We start from the raw sequence: 26,273 nt of genomic DNA, 5'->3' as shown, positions 1-26,273 counted from the left end.
CTTTATAATGTAAACTTGCTAATTTCCCTATGCATGAAACCCTGTTGACCCCATGACTGGGAATGGGGTTGGGAAGAGGCAATATTTTCTAAGTGTGGGTTTGTTGGGGGATCAGAAAGTGGAAAGGCTATTCATGCTACAAGTTTTGTGTTTCTTCCCAGTCCATTTTTTACATTATAAAGCATTTATAAGAATACTTGCGTCTCCTCCCACCAGAGCTTATATCTACTCTGTGGAGTGGGTAGAGTTTTACACTGGCTGGGCACCATTTCCCACACACTTAAATCCAATTCTCGCCCAAGACAAGACGTCACCCCATGATGTCATTGGTCCCTTCAAAAACTAAGATTGGACAACAACAAAGGTGCCCTAACTAGCATTGCCGCTCTCTGAGCCTCATGGAGATGCAGAGTGTTCAGAGACTATAAATGTCCCTAGCTGGGTCTTTTGTTCTATTGTGGTTTTAAGAGAAAAGTCAGATGACTGGTTCTTAAAAGGTTTTCTCTTCCTTTTTTTTAAATTGAAGTTCTTCTGTTTTCAAATTATTTTATGCCAAGGTGACAGAAATGCTTTCTCTTCCTTCTTTGAATCCCATGGCCATCCATTCTGCTCTCCAGCCTATTGGGTAGGAAGAAAGTGATGGCAACAGCCTTGGTATATCTGGGTTTCTGCACATCTGAACTATTTCTTTACCTTCCCCCACCACCTGACCTGCCACACTCATAGTTTGCTGAATATTGGGTGAGTCATCTGATACGGTGTCAGATTGTATTTCATGAGTCTATGAGCTCACTGTTTGTGATGACACTGTTTGTGACCTTGGAGCTCAGTTATACTAAGGTTTTATGTATATAAGTCCTTGTATAAATAAACATGCATTTTTGCAAACAGAAGGGAAGGGAATGAGACCTTAAAGATTAGCATGAGGGAAAGGATTAGAATGATGAGTGTTGAGTCATAGCACATCCAAACCATTTTACTTTACTTCTTAACCCCAGCTGGCTTAGGACTTCCTATTTGTTTCTTTTCTGCCCTGTCACTTTGGACTAATTTATTTCAAGTCGAATCAGTAGGTGCTAAGTAAATTCAAGGTGTATAGACCTGGGCTAGAAGCATAAAGAAAAGGCCTGGAAGCACACAACTCCTCATCAACCAAAAAATGTTGAAATCATTGCCATGAAAAGCCCCTTTGAAATCTTGCCATGGTATAAACATCAGCTATAGTAACATTTGATATCCTGCACATAGTACTAGAAATTCCTATTGCCACTGACCATTGTAACGTAGGGCTCCCTAGCATGTAAGAAATCTTTGGATTGGGTCTCTATTTGGCCTTTCATCATTCAATCCTCAGCCAAAAAAGGAAGGCATGAGTCAATCTATCTCTTGCTGCCAGAAAAAACTGGAATCCCCACATTAGCTCTTATTATATTCTTTTCATTGAAATATGCCATTTTCCTGGCAACTTTCATTACTCATATCTCTGAAATTGGTGGGGTTTATTGAATGCATTCAGAAGTAGTTATAGTAGTTCGGTGAAATTCTGAATGCATTCGATAACATGCAAAGTATTAACATTTAAAGGGAGCTTGAAGGTCAAGTGACATGCATGCAGCTTTACTGGTTTTATCTCGATGCCTGTGTGTACAGGTGTGCCCATGTAAAAGAAGTGAATATTCATGACTGAAGTGTTAATATAAGCCCTTATCAAGTAGACCATGGGTAATAGTATTATTAAACATCTAGTCTTTCTTTGATATTACCATGTAACAAGCTTTCAACTGACCCATTAGATGACTTTCCCAGTAGCGCCCACCTTAAAGCATGGCAAGACTGGCTTAGTTTGATCACATGGGACAAATGGAGCAAAGTCTTTTGTCATGCAAAGAATCCCTATTTGCCATAAAGCCAGACAGGTTCATGTAGTTCTTTAGCACTGTTGAAGAGACCAAAGAATTAAGATTGAATTTTGCAGTCAGATATCCCATTAACTCAGGATTTTGAATGCTGGCTAAGAATGGATTGGAAACTTCCAGGAGTGAGCACATGAGAACAACAGTGTTCTGCAAGACTTCAACTTTATCTTAGAGCCACCTTCTGATTGACTTCGCCTGACTTTGTGCTGAGATGAAGAAGATTAATGTTCATAAGCTCTCAGGACACCTTACTGTATCATCTCAACTGCCTTGGAAATGAGATTGTTGAGAGATGAGTGGTGAATAGAAAGTGAATAGAATGGAAGCCACACAGAAGAGGTTATAAGAAAGGCATTACTCAAGCTTATGTACATCTTGTTATCTCATGGACTTTACAGAATGCCTCATCCATTGCCCTTGAAAATTATGCTGCCAACCTACTCCCATTGTGGTATGAGCTTTGAGTTGCTTTTCCATAAGGGAAAGTTCTCTTTCTGACATACATGTCAGTTCCCTTTCTGACAAGTCTTTTAAAGCTATCTATATCCAACGAAGGAGGTTGGCCATAAAACCAAACACATTTTACTAAATTTTATAACAATCAAGCCTATAATCCTGACTTCAGCAGAGTAATGCACTAATCAAAGGACCTAGCTAGCTAGTGGTGCAAAAATCTATTTAACCAGAAATTCAACTCAGACTATAGTGGTGAAAGCATTGGAGCCTTCCTAGTAGTCCAATAATAACAGTAAGCCCCATTATTTTCTATTCAGAACCTAGGGTTCTAGAGCCTAATATCAGGAAAGGTAGTGACTAACAGAAGAGGCTTTAAACTACACAAAGCAATCACTAGCTGAGACTACACTAGCAGTCAGTTTACTACAAGAGAACAGGGACAGCCTGGAATAATAGAATTCGCTTCCACCTGGGGGCCATATTGGCTGAATTACGGCAGGTAACATGACCTACCTAGAAAGATTTGAATATGAGGAATATCAGAGTATCTATGCATATCATTAGAATATCAAGACCAAGAAAGGGGGAAAAAAATCCAGTCAGCTTGCTGTATCCTCCTAAATAAACCTGCAGGAGGTAATAAGAAACTTTGTTTTCTTCCTTTTCTTGGTTTGAAGATTAAAATGATCCCCTGGTTGTATTAGATTTCAGTAAACGGAAAACAATGGAGTTTATAAAGAGATTTGTACTCAATATCAGAATTTGGCAAGTCCAGAAGGCTAAGGGGAGGCTCATGAAGCTAAGCACCATTTGTTAAACACATAGACCAATAGTTCTAGTAATTAGAGGTAGCACAGCTTAGCAGAAAGAGTATTAGACCAAAAGTCATGAAGCCTAAATTTGATTCTTAACTATGCCACTTACTATCCATATGACTATAGGAAAGTCACTTAACCTCTATGAATATCAGTTTCCCCATCTGTAAAATAGGGATAATATACCTGTCCTGTTGTGAGAATCAAATGGAATAAGGGATTGTGCATATGAAGGAGCTTTGTAAGCCATAAGGGATACATTATTAAAATAGTTACATTAATATAATGCTCCAGAATTTATTAAATGCTTTCCCCAGAACAATAATGTGAGAGATGGTGATAAACTGGAGAATATCCAGAGATAGGCAACCAGGATCTTAAAGAATCTTGTGTCTGTGTTATAAGAAGACTGAAGCAGACTCAAGGGAAACATTGTGGGAGAGGAATTAGATCAGATTGGTTATGTTTGGCCCCAGAGGGCTGAAATCGGAGCAAAGAGCAAAGGTAGAAATTGCAAAAAGGCAAATTTGGATTCAAATTCAGGAAAACCTTAAGAATTAGAGCTGTCCAAAAGCAGAGGGGGACTGATCTGAAAGGTGACAGATTTTTCCTCCTTGAAGTCTTCAAAAGGAGGCTAAATGAGCACTTGTCAGGTAAAGATCCCTTTTATGTATGAGTTGGACTCATGGCTACTGAGATCCATCCCAACTCAATTCTGTGATCCTTGAGAGTAGCATAGTGGGAAAAGTACTGAATTTCCTAACACTTAGAGCTAGTCAAATATGGAAGACTCCCTTGGCACATAGTAGGTTTCTCCTCCTTGGAGGTATAGTTTAGATCTCCAAAGCAAAACAAAGGCTGAATAACCACTCATCTGAGATACACACACACATACACTTTATGTGTGTGTATACACACACACACACAAGAAAGAGAGAGAGAGAAGGAGAAGAAGAAAGCGGAGCTCCTTGGTTTCCTATGTGTTGGGACTTGGATGTTTCTTCCAACCTTGGAATTTCATAGTTCTATACACTCAGAAGACTTAGGTTTGAATCTTCACTGTGACACTAGCTATGTAACCATGGGCAAGTCACTTCACTTGTGTGAATTCTCATTAGTACAATGAGGATACTGCACTACCTTTCTCACCTTGTTATAATGATTCCAATTCTAGGTCATTTTCTCCATTTCATATTTCCTTACATAGTATAGTAGAAAAGCAGTCTGAAGTGTTGAGTATCTAATCAAACGAACAAACCTCAAGACACAGTTAAATGCAGCCATAGAGACTCGGAGTTCTTGATGGGACCACTAAGCAGTGAATAGAAGAATAAAGACTAGGCCTGTGATGTCATTGATATGGAGAGCTCCCAGATGAGGAAATTTCGTCTACTGGTGCAGGTCAACCCTACTTGGTCACTGATTGGTCAGAACAAATGTAAATAACAACTGTTTCTGTTTTGGCCAGGAACCCTGAGGGTGTTCCCTCCCAGATCTATTTTTTTTTAAGATGCCATTCTTTACCTCATTTTTATCAAGCCTTAATCACTGAATGGGTGCTGCCTCAGTAAATATGAGACCTGTTAAAAACGTTAGCTTGAAAAGGACAAGGTCCTCCACTGCATCCTGGGCCATCTCTAGTTGTCCTGATCCACATCTGACCCAAATGGCTCCAGAGGAAAAAGTGAGGCTGGAGTCTTTGCATAGCCTTCCCTCACTTAAATCCAATTCACTTGCATGTTGTGGCATCACCTGCCTGTTATAATTGTCCTCTTCAAGAATGAAATTAAATGGAATTTAATAAATCCCTGCTGTGTGCAAGGCACCATTCTAAGTGCTATGAGGATACAAAGTTATATAAGACAGTCTTTACCTTTAAGGAATTTACAGTCTTTCAGTTGTCATTCAGTCATTTCAGTTGTGTCCAACTCTTCACGACTCCATTGGGATTTTCTTGGCAAAGATACTGGAATGGTTTGCCATTTCTTTCTCCAGCTCATTTTACAGAGGGGAAAACTGGGGCACTTAGAGTGAAGGGATTTGCCCAGAGTAACACACCTAGTAAGTGTCCGAAGCTGAATTTGAACTCAACAAGATGAGTCTTCCTGACTCTAGGTCTAGCCCTCTATCCATTGTACCACCTAGCTGTCCCACAGTCTTCTGGTAGTAGATGTTAAATAGATACAAAAATATATATAATGCAATGTAGTATTTGGTAAATGCTATATGAGCGATACAAACTTAGCATTACATAAATACAGAGGAAGGAAGGGTCATTTTCAATTTGAATGATCAAAGAATATCTGTTCCCACCAGGACTCTTTCAGATTCCTCTGACACCATAAGAAGAGAAGAGGCAGGGAGCAGGAAGTGTTTTAAAGTCTTAGGTGGGGAAGGGAGCAGTTCGGGGGGAGAGGGGAGAATAGAAGACTTCAATATCAAGGCAGCAACTGTAAAGACAGAGAAGTTTGAGAACTTGTTGCCCTAGCTACAGTGAGAAACAGTTAATTCACAGGAGAAATCAAATTGAGAGTGTTGTTTGAGAGAAGGAACCTGGGAGCTGGGGAGGAAGATTACAGAAAAGGATGAGTGATTACACACGAAAGATCTGGAGGGCAACTTGACAATTGAGCTTGAAACTTCCCATTTTTTGCTAATAAGATGTGAGAGTCAGAGCCCTATTTTTGGAGAACAGTTATTGAACAGAAAATAGACTACACAGTTAAGTTGTAGCTCAAAGGAGGCAGTGTACAGGAGCCCATTGAATTTATTTCTTTGCTTGATTATTTGATTACTTTTAATTGGGGTCACTTTTCAAAAAAATAGGCAATATCATGTAGTGGAAAGGTCACTTACTGTACTTGGAGTCAAGAAAAGCTAGATTGAAGTCCTATCTCTGAGACTTAGTAGCTATATAACTGTAGGTAAAGCAGCTAAATTCTGAGGCTCAGTTTTCTCGTGTATCAAATGGAGATAACAATGCTTATAATAGCTATCTCACAGGGTTATTGTGAGGATCCAAGAAATAATGCAAGTAAATTCCTTCATAAATCTGAGTCATTTATTATAAAACTAGTAAAACCACTAATTACAATGACAGTTAAGTCTGAATCAGTAGAAACATATTTATAGAAAAATAGTTTTGTTCATTTCAAATACATCAAGTGCTCTTCTCCTAATAAAGCATTGCCTGGTTGAGGTCCTAAAACATAGATAGATAGATAGATAGATAGATAGATAGATAGATAGATAGATAGATAGATAGATATGTATATATAATATATAACATACATTAGAATATTTTGTAGTTAGCACATCATTTGTTTAAATGAAAATAGATACTATCAAAATGTGACCTCTCAAATATGTAACGTTACCCTTCTAATCTCAGTATTAATTGCTCAGAAAACTCTTTGTGCTGATAGTACAAAATAAATTAGTTAGTCCATATCTTAATTATTACCAATTTCAAATCAACATGATCCAAATAGTTGATATTTTATTATCCCCATAGTACAGAGGTCCATTTCTCATTTGAAGTAGTGCTGGCAGGAGAAACAGCTACAGTCCTCATGCTGGTGAAGACAAGAGTGCTTTCTTTTAGGACTATTTACTTTTCAGTGGAAGCTCTGCAACCTGTGACCTCTGGCCTCAGCATCTCATTCTTCCCATACCTGATTGATGCCAACCCCCAGATGCAAGAATGAAGATTGGACAGAAATTCTTCCTGCGCAAGAAACTGCTGTGCCCATGTTAAACTTTCCCGCCATATCCAGACACACAGATCATAGTTCTCCTTCAAGGGGGCACATCTAAGAAAGTTAAAGGTAGAGAGACTTTGGTGCTGTAGTCCAAGTACCTTATTGCATATGATCTGTGGCCTGGCCCCACCCCCATCCCCACTTCTTTCCACAGTGGGCTCTCAGGTGTGGTTTCACATGGACTGAGTTCATCCTTTGGTGTGAGGAGGAACAGCAGGAAGAGTAAGCAGGCTGCTCTCTACCCTCCTAGTGCATTGCTCCTACCCTAGAGTAATTCTGGAATAATATGTATAATAAAACTTACATACATATAGCTCAGGTCTAGGGGTCTCCCCCTAGAGCTAGAAGGTCTCCTTCCTTTTCTTCTAGAAAAGGTACTCAGTATACAATATGGATATTAGGTATAAGATCTGATTCCATAAAAAATGCTTAAAATACACAAGGCTAACAAATACAGAAACATAAAGCAATCACCCATGATACACATTATTATCTCCAAAGTAAAGATACCTTTGTGGCACCACTGAAACAGATATTTATTTCTCGTCCACACTTGTACTGTGTGAGCCACTCACAAGGTCTAGATCTCCAGGCCAATTAGGTCATGGCTTGGGTTTTCTTAGTTCTTTCTGTTACACCATCCTTGTGGCAAGGGGGATTCTTCTCTGTTGGGGGCAACACCTCCCACTGAGTATCCTGTAGCTGACTCAGAAACTCTAAGACTTACAAGGGCTCCAGAGATGGATACTTTCATTTCTGAGGATTGTTGATCATTTGACTGTCCTCAGGAAAGAAAAGCAAGAGCAGAAGATGGTGACTATTCAGGCTCACGTAAGCAAGCATGTGTTCTTACTGTCATGCTCTTGTATCCATCATTGATGCTGGCAGGTGGAGTGGGATTCTCTCATTTCCCCTTCCCCTTATTAGAAGTTCAAGGGAGAGAAATCTCTGGAATAGTCCCCAAAGAGAACAAGCTTTTTCTCCTCAGTTCTCCTTAAAGCCCACTGATTGGGCAGCTTCTCCTGACTCCTGTTGCCAATCATTTTCAACACAACCCTAGATGTTGTTGACAGTTGCTACATCATCTCAGCAAGTTATCCTTCAACAAGGAGCCAGGGCACATGTTCCACAGAAAGAGACCAGAGCAAATGCCTAGTTCCTTTGGAGGTTCCTAAATCCAGCAGATTAGAAACTACCCCTGATCATTCCTGGTGCATGCACCTAAGAAAATTAGACCCAGAGAGCACCATACATCCCACGACATCCCCTTTTAGAGAAATTATGCCACTCTCTTTTCTAGTACAATGTTCTTGTTTTGTTTTGTTTTGTTTTTTTAACAGGCCATTGAAAAGATTTTTGTCAAGTTTGTAAGCAGGAGCAGGCAATGTTTGCTCCCTCTCTCATTATTCTATGAGAGCCTAGATTTTAAGGATCCTACTGGAGGCCACTATAAAGGGTAGATTTATGCAGGTTGAGGCCATATTGCCAAGCATGAGGCAAAACCTCAGACTATCTTCCCTCACTTAGGTGTCTTATTCCATTCTTTTGGAATGTTGGGGAGTATTTTTTGGGGAAAAAGAGTATGTTGGGGAGAACTAGAAAATAACCCTCGGAAAACCATTAAAACAAAACAAAATATAAATGGCCTTTTTCCTACTCCCTTTCTACTTCCAGGCATGAGACCTAGGAGGCTGGCTTACAAAGCTCTCAGACAAACACCTTACTGTTCTTGTATTCTTCCTCAGATATTTCTTCTGACTCTTAGATGATAAGACCTATTGGGTCAGGGATATATCTCTGTTTAAGCTTTGCATGTATTTCCCAATCTCTTGCTGGGAGTTCACGTATTCCATGCTAAAAGTTGTAACTTAACAGTATCAGATCCAGGGTAGCTTAATGGCCCCTTTGCCTTTCCATGTTTAGGACACATTCCCTAAAAGGGCTTCCAAAAAGACAATCAAGTTTCCTTTTCCTGTCTGCATTTCTGAAATTCTTAGGCAGGTATAGGTGTCTCACAGTGATGAGATTTATTTATTTATTTTTACTTAGAGTTTCCATTTCTGGACCAGTATAATTTTCATTCCCCTAATCTGGTTTTATAGCTATTCCTTGGAAATGGGGGGTTTTGATGAAAGGCTTCTATGAAAATAGAGACTGCAGGCCGGACTAAAGAATCCTCAATGAATCAAGGAATAAAGGATAATTTCTAAAATCGTGATGCTGGTTAGAGGTAGCCACCCAAAGACAGTTGCAAAGTGGCTTCCAAATTTGCACTGGGGAACTGGGAATATACAAATGGGATGTAGAGTATTCCAGCCCTTTCAGAAAATGTGTTGACTCCCAGAGTGCCAAGGCTGTGAGACAGAGACTATAGGGATTGGGGGGAGGGGTGTCAATTGTGGAAGTGGTGGGGCAATTCCTATGGGCCTCTTACTACTTTTGTCTTTTGTCATTTTCTTTGCTGTTTGCTCCTTAGATGTCTCTGACTACCTGTCTTTTTTTCTCTCCACTGTTTTCTGGGCTGCTCTGCTGTCTGATTGGATTCACCATAGGAATGCTTTGGGGTAAATATCTTCTTTGATTTTCCTTGGGGTAGAAGTAATAAGGAGGCAAAAAAAAAAGATAAGGTTGGGTGGAATCTGGAGGTGGAATATTGGAAAAAAGCTGATGAATTGATGCAATTGAATTTCTCTCTAATGTCTTCTATTTCCTGTTACCCTTGCCACTGAAATCTCATAGAATCATTATTTCCTGTATATAAGAGGTCAAAAATTATGGACAGTTCAATTCAACAGACATTTATTAGGTACCTACTCTGTACAAGTATTATACTAGGCATTAAAGGACAGACAAAATTTAGATGTAAAAAAGATCATTATCATTATGGATCTTATAATCTAATGGAGGATGACTGTGGTTAAGACAAATACAAATAACTATTAAACAAAACATTACAGGTTATATGTGTTAGAAAGGTACAGAACAAAAGGTGCTATGGGGTTTAAGGGGAAAAGACATTCAGAGATGGGTTCATTTAAGAAGTGACATTTTAGGTTTTTTCTTCTTGTAAGTAATACTAATGTACTGAAGTAAAATTGAATTGGATTGCATGCTACCATTCTCAAAATGTCTATTTTTCACCAAATTAACTCTGCACTGGAGACTTACCTAATACAGCTCTGAGAGGAGAGGATTGAAAGCTGAAGACTGAGTAACTGACTGGGAATCTGAATTTAAAAATTCGAGACAGTCTTTGATTTTCTGAATGGTCCCTTAGCGCCTTCCTCAATGACCCCATTTTTATTGGTGGTAGTGATTTGTTTTAATAGGTATCATAAAATTTTCAAAGAATAATTTTGGAAATACATAGAGGACATGGGATATAAATGTGTGAATGTGTGTGTGTGTGTGTGTGTGTGTGTATGTGTACGTGTGTGTATGACCAATGTCAAGTGGGCTCTGGGTGGTTTTATTTTCAGTGGTACCAATCAACACATATTTATTAAGCACATACTATGTGCCAAGCACCATGCCAAGCACTAGGAATACAAAGAAAAGCAAAAACATCCCTGCCCTCAAGAAGCTTACAGGTTCTCATGGGGGACACAAAATGCAAACAATTACGTACAAAGATGATACATGCAGTGTACATGGGAGGTAATCCCAGCAGGAAGACACTAGCAAAATGTGGGAGTAGAGGTAATAGGAAAGGATTTTTCAGAAAGTAGATTTAGGCTGAGTCCTGAAGGAAGTCAGGATGTAGAGGTGAGAAGGGAAAACATTCCAGGTCTGTGGATTTGGGAAATGTAGTGGCCTACGTGGAGGCAGCTAGGCAGTGAAGTGGATAGGTTCTTGAGTCAAGAAAATTCATCTTCGTGAATTCAAATCCCACCTTAGACACTTACTGGCTGTGTGGCCCTGGCTAAGTCACTTAATACTGTCTGCCTCAGTCCTTCATCTGTAAAATGAACTGGAGAAGGAAGTGGCAAACCACTCCAGTGTCTTTGCCAGAAAAATCTCAAATGGGATCATGTAGAGTCAGACAAGAACTGGATTGAACAACAAAGTGTCCTGTGTGAGGAACAGCAAGAAATCTAATATGACCGAATCCTAGAATTCTAAGAGGTAAATAAAATGTAAAAGGACTAAAAAGGCAGGAAGGGGCCAAGTTATAAAGGACTTTAAAAACCAAACAGAAGGTTTTGCATTTGATTCTGGAGATAATAGGGAACCACTGGAGTTCATTGTATATGAGCTTTAGGAGTATCTGGTGAAACAGTGATTATAACCTTTGAGCAAGTCTTAAAGTTGCAATACCAGGTAAGAATCATTATCCCAGTACTCTAACTTTCTACTTAAAGTTTTGTATGAATGTATTTGAACTTTATTCCTGTTTTTAGTCAATCTTTTATTTTATTTTTCTACTAAGTGTTTATTTTCTCCCTCTCCCAATTTAGAAGAAAAAGAAAAGAAAAACAAAATCCTTGTAACAAATATTATAGTCAAGCAAAACAAATTCCCACATGACATGATAAAGTGGATGGTTCAGAGAAATATGAGAAGACTTGTATGAACTGATGCAGAATGACATTAACAGAACCAGGAAAAGAATTATTCGACAGCAATACTGTAAAGACTTTATTTCCCTGAGTTTCTGGTAGCTTATCATTTCTGGTTGTTTTGGGGGAAGGATAGAAAAGGAGAGAGAAATGAGGCCTGTTATATCTCTAGTGGTTGCTTGGGATCCTAGAGCAACTGGTTTCCCTTTTTTAGATCTTTTCTAAATTTTAATAACCAAAGATAGTAGAACCTTGAATTTTGTTCATTAGTTCATTTACTGTGCTTTACACATGATAGTAATTTCTTGTTGGGGGCCCTAGCTAGGCAATTGATTGTGATTTCTTTTTTACCTAACCTGATGAAAATAGTATGCCATCTTGTGCCCCAGGAGAACACAGGGTGGATTCCAGTTTCCGTGGAGCTATGTTTTTATTTTTATTTCTTAATATTTTACTTTCTGTATAGTGATTCGAAGAAAATGCAGTGCTTGCTTGTCTTTTCTGAAGGATGAATGGGGAGAAAGAAATACAGTTTACATTATTGGTTTTATACTTATTAAAAAGGATGGTAGTGCATTTCCTCCAATAGAAACAAAATCATTTCCCTGGAGCTGAATATGCAAGAGTATTAGTTGTGGGGTAAAGACAAAGGTGAATAGGATTGTACATTTGTGCAAATTTAATTCTTTGGATCTGTGAGACTGGTAAGAGCAATGTCAGAACTGAGAGCTGTCTCTGCAGGAAGACCTAGCTCTACAGATTTAATTGGTGGTTTGATCCAAGGACCTGCTGGGAAGTCTGCATGAGGTGCTAACTCTGGAACATATGACCTACTACAGTGAGAATGTCATATCCCCTGTTGCCCCCTCCTCGCCTCATTCTTTCCCATCCTAATGAGCTTTATAGAGGTGATAAACCTTTAGCTGAAGAGTACACTGAGCTAAGTCCCTTGGAGAGATATGAGGATCAATACTGACCCCTGCTCTCCATCACAGCTTTCCATTTTTAAATATATATAAGGAATATAAGGAATACATTTTTAAACTGAAGTAGCTTTTACCTCATTAAAGTGTGTGTGTGTGTGTGTGTGTGTGTGTGTGTGTGTGTGTGTGTGTATACGCACTCACTAGAATGGAGTGGAAAACCTTTGTTTATTATGTCTTTTCTGCAGTGTCTGAAGACTCTCATAGAAGGAATATACCATGACCATGCCTCAGGTCCTCTCCCCTTCTCTTTCTCTTCTCTCTCTCTCTCTCTCTCTCTCTCTCTCTCTCTCTCTCTCTCTCTCTCTCTCTCTCTCTCTCTCTGTTTCTGTGTGTGTGTGTGTGTGTTCAGTTTTATGAGAATGGAGTAGAAAACATTGTTTTAAGGTCTCTGTAGGATCTGAAGATTCCCACAGAAGGGTTTTGCTATGACCCCATCCCTGGTCCTGTCTCCTTTTCTCTCTCTTACTCTGGCATTTTCTGGATGCAGTAATTTTCAGCTTCTTCTCCTTCCACATACTAATAATTTCATTTTGGATGCTTTTGCCACAGCACCAACAAAGGCCGGGATATCAAAACCATTAAGTCTTTGCGTGTGCTCCGAGTTCTGAGGCCGCTGAAAACCATCAAGCGCTTACCCAAGCTCAAGGTATAATTTCCCATGCTTGCTGTCTCTGTGTACCTTATCACCGCCTTATTTTTAAGCCACTGACTTGTTTTTCATGTGGCACCCTATATCTTTTTACTCTACACACAATGTACCACAGTCTGAGAAATCTAGAAAGAGATCTTTCACCTCCTGATTCTGGTTTGAGATGACGTTTTTATATCCTGTAAGGCCATTTGTCTTACTTAGGTATGTGTATAATGTCTAGATTTGATGGGCATTCCACTAGTGAGGCCTGTGATACTGGTACAGGTCAAAAACTCATCCATCATAAAAAAAGAGAGTGGGGAATGACTGGGCTTTTAGCAGTCACACCAGAAGACAGATGTACACCGGGCTAGATAAGCTTCTAAGCTCAGGATAGGAGAGGCAGGGTGTGGGGGAGGGGAGAACGATATCTAAGTTTAAAAAGGACAAGAAATTGCATATAGTTTTAGAAGCAGAGTGTGAATAGGAGCTGTATTCCTCTTAGAATCAATCAAAGCCAATATGTGAGACTGATTCATGCATCTAATTACTTTCTAGAAAAGAGAGAAGTTATCTCAGAATTGGAGAAGCAGAGATTCTGAGATTCTAGATGTGAGAAATTGGAGGAACCATGGAGCAGAGAATTGAGCTATGGCAGAGAAGGGAGATATTGAAAACAGTTCTTGACACTATAGGCCAGAGGTCATATGATGGAAAGAAGGTTGACTCTTTTTCCCTACTACATCCAACTGAGAAAAGACTATCAGATTTGGTGATTAAGAGATCATTTGGGATCTGGCAGAGAAAAGTTTCAGTTGAGTGGTGGAGAGAGAAAGTCAGCTAGCAAGGAATTAAGAAATAAGTAAAAGAAACAAAGTAGAGACAATGAATGTAGATGAGAGATTGTCTATGAAAGGAAGGAGGGATATTGGACTAGTAAAGTCAAGGAAAGATTAACAGTGCAGGAGATTTGGGCATTTTAGTAGGCAGTGGGAAAGGAGACAATAGATAGAATTAGAAAATTATGGAGAGAAGGGAAGAAGAGAAGAAAGGAAGGCATAGATACAAGCCACAAGTAGAAGGGTTGGCACTGTCAAGAAGGGCCACCTTATACTCTGAGGAAGGAAAGAAAGGAAGACAAATTGAGGGGATTTGAAATATGAAATTAGAGAATAGAGGGAGCTCGCAACAGATTCTCATCCTCTCTCTCTCTCTCTCTCTCTCTGTTTTTTTTTCAATGTATTATGAAGTGGTCCTCTTCTGAGAGGAATAAGGAAGGAGTAGTGTAGATGGTTTAAGAAGCCACCTTTTATCTTGTTCTAGAATCTAAACCATCAAACCATATTGAGGCAGCTCCTCTTTCTGAAATGGCACACAGTATAATGTAGGTGGCTTTAATGATTCTAGGAGGCTACAAGTGTCAATCACATTCCCCACAGTGTTGAGCTAATTAATCTAGTAATGCTTCACCCAGAGCACTGGAGAGACAACTGCACAGGATACAAGTCACCCCAGGGCTAGACTCCCCAGTGCTCAAAACCTAAAAACCTAGAAAAGAACCTAAAAATGGCATGAAATGCAATGAATTCCCACGTAATACTTCACGATTTATGGAAAGAGCACTGGAACAGGAGTCTCTGGAGGGAAAGTATCTAGTTCTGGTTTCTCCCAGATTCACTATTGGACTGAAGTGCAAGCTTTTGTTTGCGTAATCTGTTTATCTTATCTTCCCAAAATGAAGTTAGGAATGATGACTGTCCATTGATTTACACTGGAGCTGATTTTTAGCCCTAACCAGAGTACAGTGAACACAACAGGGAAGTAATGTCTCCAGCTAGTTTCAAAAGTCTTTGACATACTGTGAATGAAATGCTTTGAGCAACTTAAAAAAAAAGTATGACTTTAATACTAAATAATATTCGGCTCAGAAGAATTGATGACCTACTGTCACACTCTGTCTCAGGTAAAAAAGCTAAAAAGGAAACCATTTTCTGTGTACAAATCTAAGAACATCATTATTACCTTTGTGACCCTGGACATGTCTCTTGGCCTCAGTTTCTTCATTTGTAAAATGAAAGGATTGAATTGTATTTTCTCTAGATAATCTTTCTGCTCTAACATTTTTTATTCAATGAGAGTTCATATTAGATATCTAGGCCAGAGTTTCCCCACCTATATACTTAAAGGGTTGAATCAAGCATTTGCTAAGCACTCATTATGTATCTCTGTTAAGTACTGTGCTAGGCATTGGTGATACCAAAAGCAAAAATGAAACAATATAGCTTACATTATATCAACAAAACAATATATAGACATATAAGTATAAATAAAACATATTTACAGGAAATACAAGATCATTTCTGGGGGAAAAGGAATAGGAATAGAGGAATAGAGAGCTGGACTTGGAGTCAAGAAGACCTGAGTTCAAATCTCATCTCATATACTTGGTGTTGAGTCATTTCAGTTATGTACAACTCTTCATGACCCCATTTGAGGTTTTCTTGGCAAAGATACTGGAGTGGTTTGCCATTTCCTTCTCTAGATCATTTTACAGATGAGAAACTTAGGCAAATAGGGTTAAGTGACTTGGCCTGGGTCACATATCTAGGAAGTGTCAGAGTCCAGATTTGAACTCATGAAAATGAGCCTTTCTACTTCCAAGCCTAGTGTTCTTTCCACTGAACCACCTAGCTGCCTCATATATGTACTAGCTGTATAACTCTAGGCAAGTCACTTAACCTCTCTCAGCCTCATTTAACTCATCTGTAAAGTGGGGATAATAACAGCATCTACCTCAAAGGATTGTTGTGAGTATTGAATGAGTTAACATATTGGGTAAAGCACTTTGTAAACTTTAAAATACTGTATGAATACTAGCTATTATTATTATTATCAAACATGGGAAAGACCTGGACATGTTTGTAGGCATCAGGGAAGGAGACAGAAGATAGATGTTGATAAGAGAGAAAGAAGGAAAAGAAGTAATTATAGCAATAGTCTGCCAGAAGAAAACAGTCTTTCAACTTTAACATTTTATGTTTGACATATGCTCATTTCACAGCTTTGGGCCTCATTTTCCTCATCTGTAAAATGAGAGGATTGGCCTAGATGATTTCTAAGGTTCCTTTCAGTTCTAGCCTTCTACAATTAGATTTCTGTGCTTCTTACCAAAGCAGAATACTCCACAAAGAGAGCTTTCTAGGGAATTTCACAAAGGAATGTGCATGGATGGAATAGTTTTGAACTCCTTGGTCCTCTTATATCCCTTTTGATCTTATTGCTTTGGTCTCCCATCCGCACAGAAGAGGATCTGTCTCCTTTCCCTAATAAGTAGTCTTTTCATTTCTGTCCAGCAAAGGCATCTTTTGTCCCTGTGGTACCCTTTGCTGTGGAAAGAGGGTTCTCTCCATCAGGTCACTCTGGGTTATAGATATGTGATGAGGGCTTTATTTTATCTTCTGATTGATAGCGGGGAATCTCAAAACTGAAAATGAAAGTCCATGGGCTTTACAATGCATATTAACTCTTTCTATAGCTATAGATGGTTATGTGAAAAAAAAAAAGTCAAGTGTTTGGTACAAATCTGAATTATCCAGTACCTCCCAAATCCACTAGCTGATGTTTGCTTCTTTCCATAGGCTGTCTTTGACTGTGTAGTGACCTCCCTGAAGAATGTATTCAACATACTCATTGTCTACAAGCTCTTCATGTTCATCTTTGCCGTCATTGCAGTCCAACTCTTCAAGGGGAAATTCTTTTATTGTACAGACAGCTCCAAAGACACAGAAAAGGAATGCATGTAGGTGCTGCAGATGGGTATGAAATCCTAGCATCTTCCTGAGAAAATAGGTGCTATTTAGTCCCAGGATGATAGAAGCAGTGCCTGAAAGGTTTGATGAGATATCTTTAGTATACCCCTTCCTTGGTTATGGATTACCTTCAATTTAAATTCCAAGAGCTACCTACATGTGTAATTCCCATACAACAGGACCTCAAAGTCACTCAGCTATGCACAGAATTATCTGGCTAAATATAAGTCAAATTCTTTTTGTACTGCTCAAGTGCAATGTTAGATGGGAACAGCATAAAAAGGGAGAAGTCCCTTTTGGAGGAAAATCAATACTTTTTTTTTTTTTAGCAATGGATACACCATTCAGCATAAAAGTCGATTCTTTCCACTAGAAAAAGGAACGGTCTGTTGTGGGATATATGTAGTGAAGATTGTTTCCTTCTCTTACATGCTAAATAAATAGCTCAAATCAAGGTCCATGATTGCATTTTCTTCCTCTTCTTCCCTTGTTAGACTTCCTAAGAAATTCTAAGTTACTACTTCAAAGAATAGAGCAATCTTACCTTAGAATGATCACTCTGATTCATCATTCAGAAGTCACTTCCATCAACCCATAAGATCAAGCTGCATCTATGCAAAATAGCCTACTTTAGATTATCTGGAAATAAGGAGAAACATCTTCCTTTTTTGGAAAGGATAATTGAAGTGCGAGATAATCCTCAAGCTTGAGGGTGGTCATTAGCTCAATTCTATCCAGTTCAATTCATCAAGTATTTATTAAGCACTCCTCCATAAGCATTGATTCAACCTCTTGGTGTACAAAGATAAAAATGAAAATAGTCCCTAACCTCAAGTAGCTTACTTACTAGGAAAAAAATTTCTGAATGCAAATAAGTAAAGACAAAATATTTGCAGAATAAATACAAAGTAATATGAAGGGAAGTATTAACAATTGGGGGAACCAAGAAGTGCTTCATGTACAATGTGGCACTTGAGCTGAGCCTTGCCTAAAATGGAAGTTGGGATTCCAAAAGAAGGAGATGAGGAGAGATGACCATCTAGGCATTGTTTCATCTGCCTCTCCTACCAGACCTTTAGCCAAATAGCTAAATGTGTTTGAGTGCTTGAGTCTACCTATTCCCCTACTTCCTTCTTTCATATTTTCCCCTCCTCCAATCCCCAAAACGTCCCTCCATGTCCCTGCTTTTTTCTTTCTCTTTTCCATCTGCCCCCATTTCTATTACTAGGGGAAAAATTAGGTGGCAATATAAGTGAAAAATGTTAAGTCATTCTGTAAATCTGCTATTACTGTTCCTTCCCCCTAGCATCAGCATATCATTGTCCAGCAGAATGGCAGATATTTCCTCTCTACATTGTAAACTATGGTGAAAAGGTCCTGTTTTTGCTTTTTCTCTGCTTTGCAGAGGCAACTATGTGGATCATGAGAAAAACAAGATGGAGGTAAAGGGTCGGGAATGGAAACGCCATGAGTTCCACTATGACAACATCATCTGGGCCCTGTTGACCCTTTTCACTGTGTCCACTGGGGAGGGCTGGCCGCAGTAAGTAATGGAGCCTGCCTCTCTGTTAATGAACCCAAAGTGAGACTACATAGTTGCTTTGAAAAGGTGATTCAAGTTGAACAGAATTGATTCTGCCATTAGTCAAGGGGAAGTAAGTGGTTCTTATTGAGCAAGGTAAACAGAAAAGTGGTCACACAGAATTCCTTTAGGCAAAAATTGAAAGAAGGATAAGACAAGAAAAATATTTGAGAAAGGGTGTTGTAGCCAATTAGTGAAGGATTTGAGAGGTACTTGTAGAGCAAAGAACTTTTGCATATTTTATACATACACACACACACACACACACGCGCACACACACACACACACACACACACACACTCACACACACTTTTTTAGGAAGACAAGGGCTGTTGAAACCAGGAGTTTCTCAAACAACTCCACTCTCTAATCACAGATTCTACCTGCTAGCCTTAGAACTATGGACCAAGTTTGGAATAAGAGCAATATTATAGTGAACAAAAAATTGAAGCTAGAGATAACCTTCTCTCATCTTGACTGTTATGAGTAAGGCCTATTTCCTTACTTCCAATTAACCACATCTATAATTGGCCATGTAGACATCCCCAAGCTACCAGTATTTGCCTGATGGTAGCAAATCTTACTCATTTACAAGGAAATAATGGAAATCTTGAAGGCTGCATTTGCAAACCTAAACTACAGAGCTAAACAATACCATTATACTCTTACTCAATACAAAATGAATAATAAGAACAGTTTGCTATTTGTATTGAACCAGCATGATTATAGGCATCAGAAACTGATATAATATGCCTAAACTGAGAAAGGAAAGGATAACAAAGAAGGTAGGCTCATGAAACAAGAGCCCAGTCCCATGCCAAAGATTTTATTGTTCAGCCCAGAGCAGAGCAGAATGGGATCATGGAAAGAGTGGTGCATCTGAAATCAGAAGATCTAGATTCAGATCCTAAAACCATCATGTGCTGGCCAGGAGATCTTGGTCAGTTTCCTTATTTCATAAACAAGGACAATAACACTTGCAAAAGGCTATTGTGAGAAAAGCATTGTGTAAGCCTAAAATCATTAAAGAAATGTTTAATTTTTTCCCCCTCTCTATCCCTTTGCTTCCTAGAGTTTTGCAGCATTCTGTGGATGTGACTGAGGAAGACCGGGGCCCAAGCCGCAGCAACCGCATGGAAATGTCCATTTTTTATGTGGTATACTTTGTGGTCTTCCCTTTCTTCTTTGTCAACATCTTTGTTGCCCTCATCATCATCACTTTCCAGGAACAAGGGGACAAGATGATGGAGGAGTGTAGCCTGGAAAAGAATGAGGTAACTCAGGCCGGGTGCTCAGGAGGCTCTGGGAAGAATTTGTTAGTCAGAAACATTGAGGCAAAAAGCCGAATCTTCTGTCCATGATCCCATGATAGATTAGAGTTAAGTAACAGTAAGTATGCTTCATATTTTATAAAAATGTAAAAGGTGTAAAGATAGTGGACAGTTCAGAAAATAATTATACTGCTGCTCTTAATAGTTCATGTTATTTAGTGCCTTAGAGGACCATCTGCTTTGATCCCTACAATAACCCTGTGAGGTAGGATCTATTACAATCTCCATGTTACAGATGAGGAAACTGAGGTTCAGTGATGTTACTCAGTCAGGGTCATGTAACTAGTATATGTTAGTTTCAGGAATTATTCCATGCCGAAGCACCTCATATGATATGTGATATGAAAGTGCTTCATCGCCTGTATATTCAGCCTTCTCTCCTGTAGTTCTGTCTAATTAGTCTCACTGATTTTGCCTTAGTCTTAGCCTTTTCCAAAAATACATTAAAATTGTCCTCCACACTAACTTCATGAAAACAAGGGTAAGGAGCCTCGTTAAGGGAATTTCAGTTCATGCTAATGGACTTGGCTTTCCTCCAGAGGGCGTGCATCGACTTTGCCATCAGTGCCAAACCACTCACCCGCTACATGCCCCAGAATCGGCATACATTTCAGTACCGTGTCTGGCACTTCGTGGTGTCCCCATCCTTCGAATACACCATCATGGCCATGATTGCCTTGAACACCGTGGTGCTGATGATGAAGGTGAGAGGACTGCAGGACCAACAGCTCAGACTTTTTAGTCACATAACTATTTTATATTGTCCCAAACATTGGGAAAATACTTTCCTCTAACTAGGATTCCTTTCATACTTGGCCCAGCGGTCTACCCTCTGGGTCTCTTGGAATCCACTAAGTCGAACTTTAAGGAAATAGGTGACAATATAATAACAGACACGAGCCTTTCAAGACTGTTGTCACCAATAGGAAGAACAGGTGATGGTACAAAGTAGACAGTCTCTAGAATTTTGAGGAGTCAGTAAGAATGGAGAACTAATTTCCATTTAATGCCACATGTCTCATTAAACAAGAAGGTTGATAGAACTGCGAATTCACCACTGGATAATGGCATGTTTAATATTCAAATTAGAATTCTAGGTTCCTATCCTATATACTTCAGTTTGTTCTGGAGAAACTATAGTCAGTACTGTTGGCAATTCCTGAGGACACAGTTTCATGCTATACTTATGATCTGGAACATTCAGTCAGTAAACAAGGATTTATTACATAAATACGTCCTATGTGCCAAGCACTGTGCTAAGCACTAGGAAGACAAAGAAAGGTAAAAGACAGTCCCTGTCCTCAAGAAGCTCACAGTCTAATATGGGAGAGAACATGCAAACAACTATGTACAAATAAGATTATGTACAGGATAAATAATAGATACTTAACTGAAGTAAGGTGCTGACTTCAAAAGGCAATCAGAAAAGGCTTCTAGTAGAAGGTGAGATTTTAGCTGAGACTTGAAATCAGGAAAGCCAGGAAGCAGAGAGGAGGTAGGAGAGAATTCCAGGCATGTGGGGCCAGTCAGTGAAAATGCCCAGAATCAGGAGATGCAGTTTCTTATATGAGAAATATTTCTCCTTCTATAGAATCTGAAGGCATCCCACCATGGATATGAGGTAGCCAGTCTTGATGAACAGGTAGTTTTCTTCTCTCCTTATTGTCTTGACTATCTCCCTCTATTTCTCCCTTCCTGCGTCTATCTCTCTCTTTTTCTAACAGTACTACTCTGCTCCCTGTACCTATGAACTGGCATTAAAGTATCTGAATATAGCCTTCACCATCGTGTTCTCCCTGGAATGCATCCTCAAGATCATCGCTTTTGGCTTCTTGGTACGTCTCAGGGACTTTGTTCCCAGTACTAGGGCTGTCCTTGTAGGGTCCTCTGGTACATTACTGACATTGGCTTTTGGTGTTAGTGCTTTTCAGAAAGAGGTACACATTTGCACGTCTAAGCACAAACTGGTTTTGGTGCTCTGAAAACATCTTTAGTATCAAGGCATAAGATCATTTGGATATGAGAATAAGAAATCCAGTTCTCAGTCTCAGCTATAACCAGCCATCTTTCTAGTCCATGCTGATTATTTTTTGAAAGCAAAAGAACACTGACCATTGCTTTTCTCTTAAACAGTGATTTATGAGGAGGAGGAGGAATCAGAGAGAAATGAGAATTAAATGAACATAATTTTGACATCCTGTCTATGTACTGGAACTAAGATTCCATTTTCAAATTGTAAATTTTCATCAGATTTTTCCAATCAAATTAGAAATGTGCATTTTACTATACTTTTATTCAGGAATTCCCCATCTGATAACCTTAACATAAGATAAGTAAAATTGTAATGTTTCAGAGCTAAAAATAATCTCAAAGGTGATCTAACGCAGTCCTCTTATTTCATATATAAGGCAGTTAAGGGCCATTGCTGCTTTAACTTGGCCCCCACAGTCACTAGAAGGCAAGTCTCTTAATTCCCACTGAGTTTATGTATGGTAGTTCTCATGGGTGGGATGGGGGGAAGGTGGCATGGTTTTTGCAGGAATTCTCCTTTTATGTCTTCTCAACTGCTCATTATAATTTTTAAAGGCACCTTATTTTGCAATTCACATGCTCTCCAAAGCATCAGGAAGATCTAGACTTTTGCCTGAGTATTCTCCCTCTCATTGGCATCAGGGCTTGCAGTAGGTGCAGTAAGACCAGCACGTTGGGAGATTATTAAGATGCAGACGAGCCCACTTGGCAGCCATTTCACACTTATTTGGGGGTGTGAACTACAATTTCAAATTACATGTGTGTGTGTCTTTCCCTGTAAGAAGAAAAATATTATTCATGATCTGAATATGTGTTTGGCTGCTTGTAGTTCCAGCTTGGCTCCAGACTGTGTTTTGGTAATTGTTCTGCAGAATGATTGTCGTGATTTCCTTTGGTTTCCCAAATGGTTTTTTGTTTAAAAAAATCATTAATTTGATAATTTGGGGTGGGGAATTGAGTGTTGCCCGTGCAGCTGGTTGTGATGTTGTTCACTGGACTCCCTGAGAATGCTGTGAGAGTTCTGAGACTGGGGAAATGAAAAGGGGATCAGGAGAACCCAACAACAAAGACGTGTTTACAGTGCAGACTAACCCTGCTGAACTGAAAGAGACAGAGGACCCAGCACCACAACAAGCAAAGTTTGTCCATTTATTATAATTACTTGTGCACGGTCCTGACATTATCTTTAGTTTAAGCCCCTAATTACTCACTGAATTATGCTGAACATACACTTAGGGGCCTTAATCCCACCCTGAGCCTGCCTTCTTTCCCCATCACTGCCCCCATCCCCTAAGGCTCTTATTCAAAATCAAGAAGCATTTCCATATTTGTGAATTTCAAAAAACGGAACCATAGTGATCATTTCCAGGAGTTCAGCTCCCTCATTTTACAAATGAGCAAAAAGAGGCCCAGAGCAGTGAAATAACTTGTCCAAGGTAGGTTACATTGCTAATTATTAGCATAGCCACCAATCTATGTTTCCTGATCAGTGAGGTACAATGAAAAGAGACACTGGATTTGTCATCAGAGGAACTGAATTCACCTCCCAGGAACGTTACTTACCATGTGTTTGACTTTGAGCCAACCTCTCCACTACCCTAGGCCTCAGTTTCCAGATCTGTAAAATGAAAGATTTGTACTAGATGACCTCTGACTTCCCTTTCCATTATAGATCCATGCTCCCCTCTGCTCCCATCTAATCCCAAAAGGAAACATTCAGGCCAAGGTTAAGGTTAGGCAAAAGCATCCCAAGACTTAAAATTTCAGTGCTTCTGTATGAACTCTAGAATAAAATATAAACTACTCAATTTTAAAAGCTTCTTGTAGTCTGTCCCCAACCTTGGTAGTGATTTCACATCATTTCCTTTCATTCATTACGTCCCCATCAAATTGGCCTACTTTCTGTATGTAGCCTAAACACAGTCTTCTACTCCCTGTGCCTTGATACAGACTGCCTCCTGTGCCTGCAATGCTTTCCTTCCTCGCCTCCTCCTCCTGGAGTCTGTAGCTCAGCCTCAGCTGAAGTGCTACCTCTTATTTGAGGCTTCTTGATGGATCAGTTGATAAGCATTTATTAAATGCTTACTCTGTGTCAGACCTTGTTCTAGGCATGATGATCCAAACACAAAGTACCCTTCAAGGAGCTCAAAGTCTATCACAGAAGAAAACATGCACATACATAAGTATATATGAAAACTGGCAAAATAAAGCAATGCATATTTATGGAAGGGGAGGGCACTAGGTGTTGGGACTGGAAGTGTGGCAGGGTCAGGGGGCAGGGTGTCAAGAAAGGCTTCGTGTTCAAGGTGGATCTTGAGGAGAATTTGAAAGGAAACATGGGACCTCAAGAGGCAGAGGTGAAATGGAAATGAACTCTGGGCATGAGGGATAGCCAGTACAAAGACTCAGAGATGGAAGATGGAATGCCATGTTGTGACAGCATGTGGGAAGGAGAGTATTGTATAATAAAATTGGAAAGGTAGGTTGGTCCGAAGTTGTGAAGGGCTTTAACAGAGAAACAGCAGCTTGCGTGAGATCCTGGAATCAATAGGGAGCCATTAGAAATGATTATGTAAGTGAGGTCTGACATAGGTCAAGATCTGTGTTTCAGGAAAATCATTTTGGCACCCTTGGGGAAGAACGACTGCACAAAGGAGATGCTAGAGGAAGGGAGAACAGTTAGGAGATTTCTGTGTGTAAGTGTCAGAGACAGTATTCTAACCCAAATCTTCTGCCTCCAGAGCCAGTACTTTTATCATTGTGCCAAGCTGCCTCTCATGGGAAACCTCCCACCCTTTGCCATGATAGCCAATCATGGGAGGGTTTTCAAACACAGCCTTACCACCTAACACTCCTCCCCTCCATCCTTCCTGCTGCCACACTGTTCCCAATTTCCCACCTTCTCCCCCAAGATTTTGCTTGGAGGCAGTTATAACTGCCACCTGGGTACTCATAGCAGCTGTTCAGGCTCCACTGGGGAAATTTCCCACCATGTGTTGAGTTTGAGATATATACAGGATATCTAGTTTGAAATATCCAGGAGGCATTTAGAGATATGCCCATGTGCCTTAGGAGAGAGCCTAAGGTTATGTATATAAATTTGAGAGTCATTTGCAGAGTGATGATAATTAAACCCACAGGCTCTGATGTGGTCACCAAATAACAAAATGAGGAGAATAAAGATAAGAGGGTTGAGGGCATCTTGAGGTATACCCATAGTTAGTTGGCGTGACATGAGTCCTTCAAAGGAGACCAAGGAGAAATGTGATCAAGAGAAAGAATAGTGTCACAAAAATCGAGAAAGGAAAGGAAACATGATTGATGGTGTCAAATGCTATAGAAAGATCAAGAAGAATGAGGACTGAAAGATCTGGTACCTCGCAAGTCTGTCTTTATTAGTTAGGTTCTTACCATGTACTAGGCACTGAGTGAGCTGTTTTGGTTTAGTTATGATATCAGAAACCAGATTATGAGGGTCAAAAAGTGAGTGAGAGAAGAAGAAATGAAAGTAACACAGACAGATAGTAAGTTGCAGAGTAAGACATATTTTTGGACATATGAGAAATGGGAATTTGTTTTGACTATGCATATTTGTTGTAGAGGTTTTGCTTTTTTTAATTGAGTTGTTTAAGGAGAAGAGAAAAAGCCTTATCAACAAAAAAAGAAGAAGAAATAGAGTTTGGTTGAGAAAGGGTAGAGAAATAAAAGATTGCAGTTTGAGGGAGTTGTAGGATATACTGAGTTAAAAACTCACTCAACATGTTTCAGTTTTTTGGTAGTAGGGCATGATTTTTTTCAGCATTGAAATTCACTTACTTGGGTGGTTACATTGATCAAACAAACTGAATAATCATTTATTATCAAACAATTATTATTTAGAAGCCTGCCCTGTCATCCAGAACATATACAGGATTTTTTAGTGAAATGATTGGGTATACTAATTTACTCTAGTGTGTAGTCACTTTGTAAGCAAACTAAGTATATGGTTTTATACATTTGCCTTTACAAAAAAAAAAAAGAAACTACGAGCGAAAAAAAACCCTGCTTTTTAAAAGAAACTCCTTTGGCGAGATAATATTTCAAACGCATGTGATTTGGTTACCCAAAATGATGTAGTTGTGTTACCCATAAAAACCTTTATTTGCTCATTTTTAAAAACTTGAAGCAGAATTTTCTAACCTACTTTAAAATCTTCCAAATGAGTTTTGGCAGTGTTTTAACCCATTTGTTAAAAAGTAGAAATGCAATATTTTCTGACTAGTTTGCAAGAACAACTGTTTGACATAAGGAAAGATGGAATTTACTACTTAAATTTCAATCAAAACCTTTGTATAATTGGTGGAAGGGTTTGAAAAAGAGTATCATGAATTAACAGGTGGAGCCAATGATATACTTC

General features: G+C 39.3%; 1 protein-coding gene across 1 annotated transcript in view; it reads left to right on the top strand.

The window, feature by feature from the left end:
* Positions 1-26,273, top strand: part of CACNA1E (calcium voltage-gated channel subunit alpha1 E) — a 405,939-nt gene that overhangs the window by 325,691 nt on the left and 53,975 nt on the right. Inside the window, 7 exon segments of the mRNA XM_020984357.2 lie at positions 9,501-9,512; positions 13,043-13,139; positions 16,763-16,923; positions 18,339-18,476; positions 19,588-19,789; positions 20,386-20,550; positions 21,571-21,681. Coding sequence (XP_020840016.2) covers positions 9,501-9,512; positions 13,043-13,139; positions 16,763-16,923; positions 18,339-18,476; positions 19,588-19,789; positions 20,386-20,550; positions 21,571-21,681 — 886 coding nt within the window.

Source organism: Phascolarctos cinereus, unplaced genomic scaffold, assembly GCF_003287225.1.
Source record: "Phascolarctos cinereus isolate Bilbo 61053 unplaced genomic scaffold, phaCin_HiC Scaffold_5;HRSCAF=322, whole genome shotgun sequence".
In the NCBI taxonomy this organism is placed as follows: Eukaryota; Metazoa; Chordata; class Mammalia; order Diprotodontia; family Phascolarctidae; genus Phascolarctos; species Phascolarctos cinereus.
Note: the sequence above shows the minus strand (reverse complement) of the source record. Positions and strands in the feature narration are given on the sequence as shown.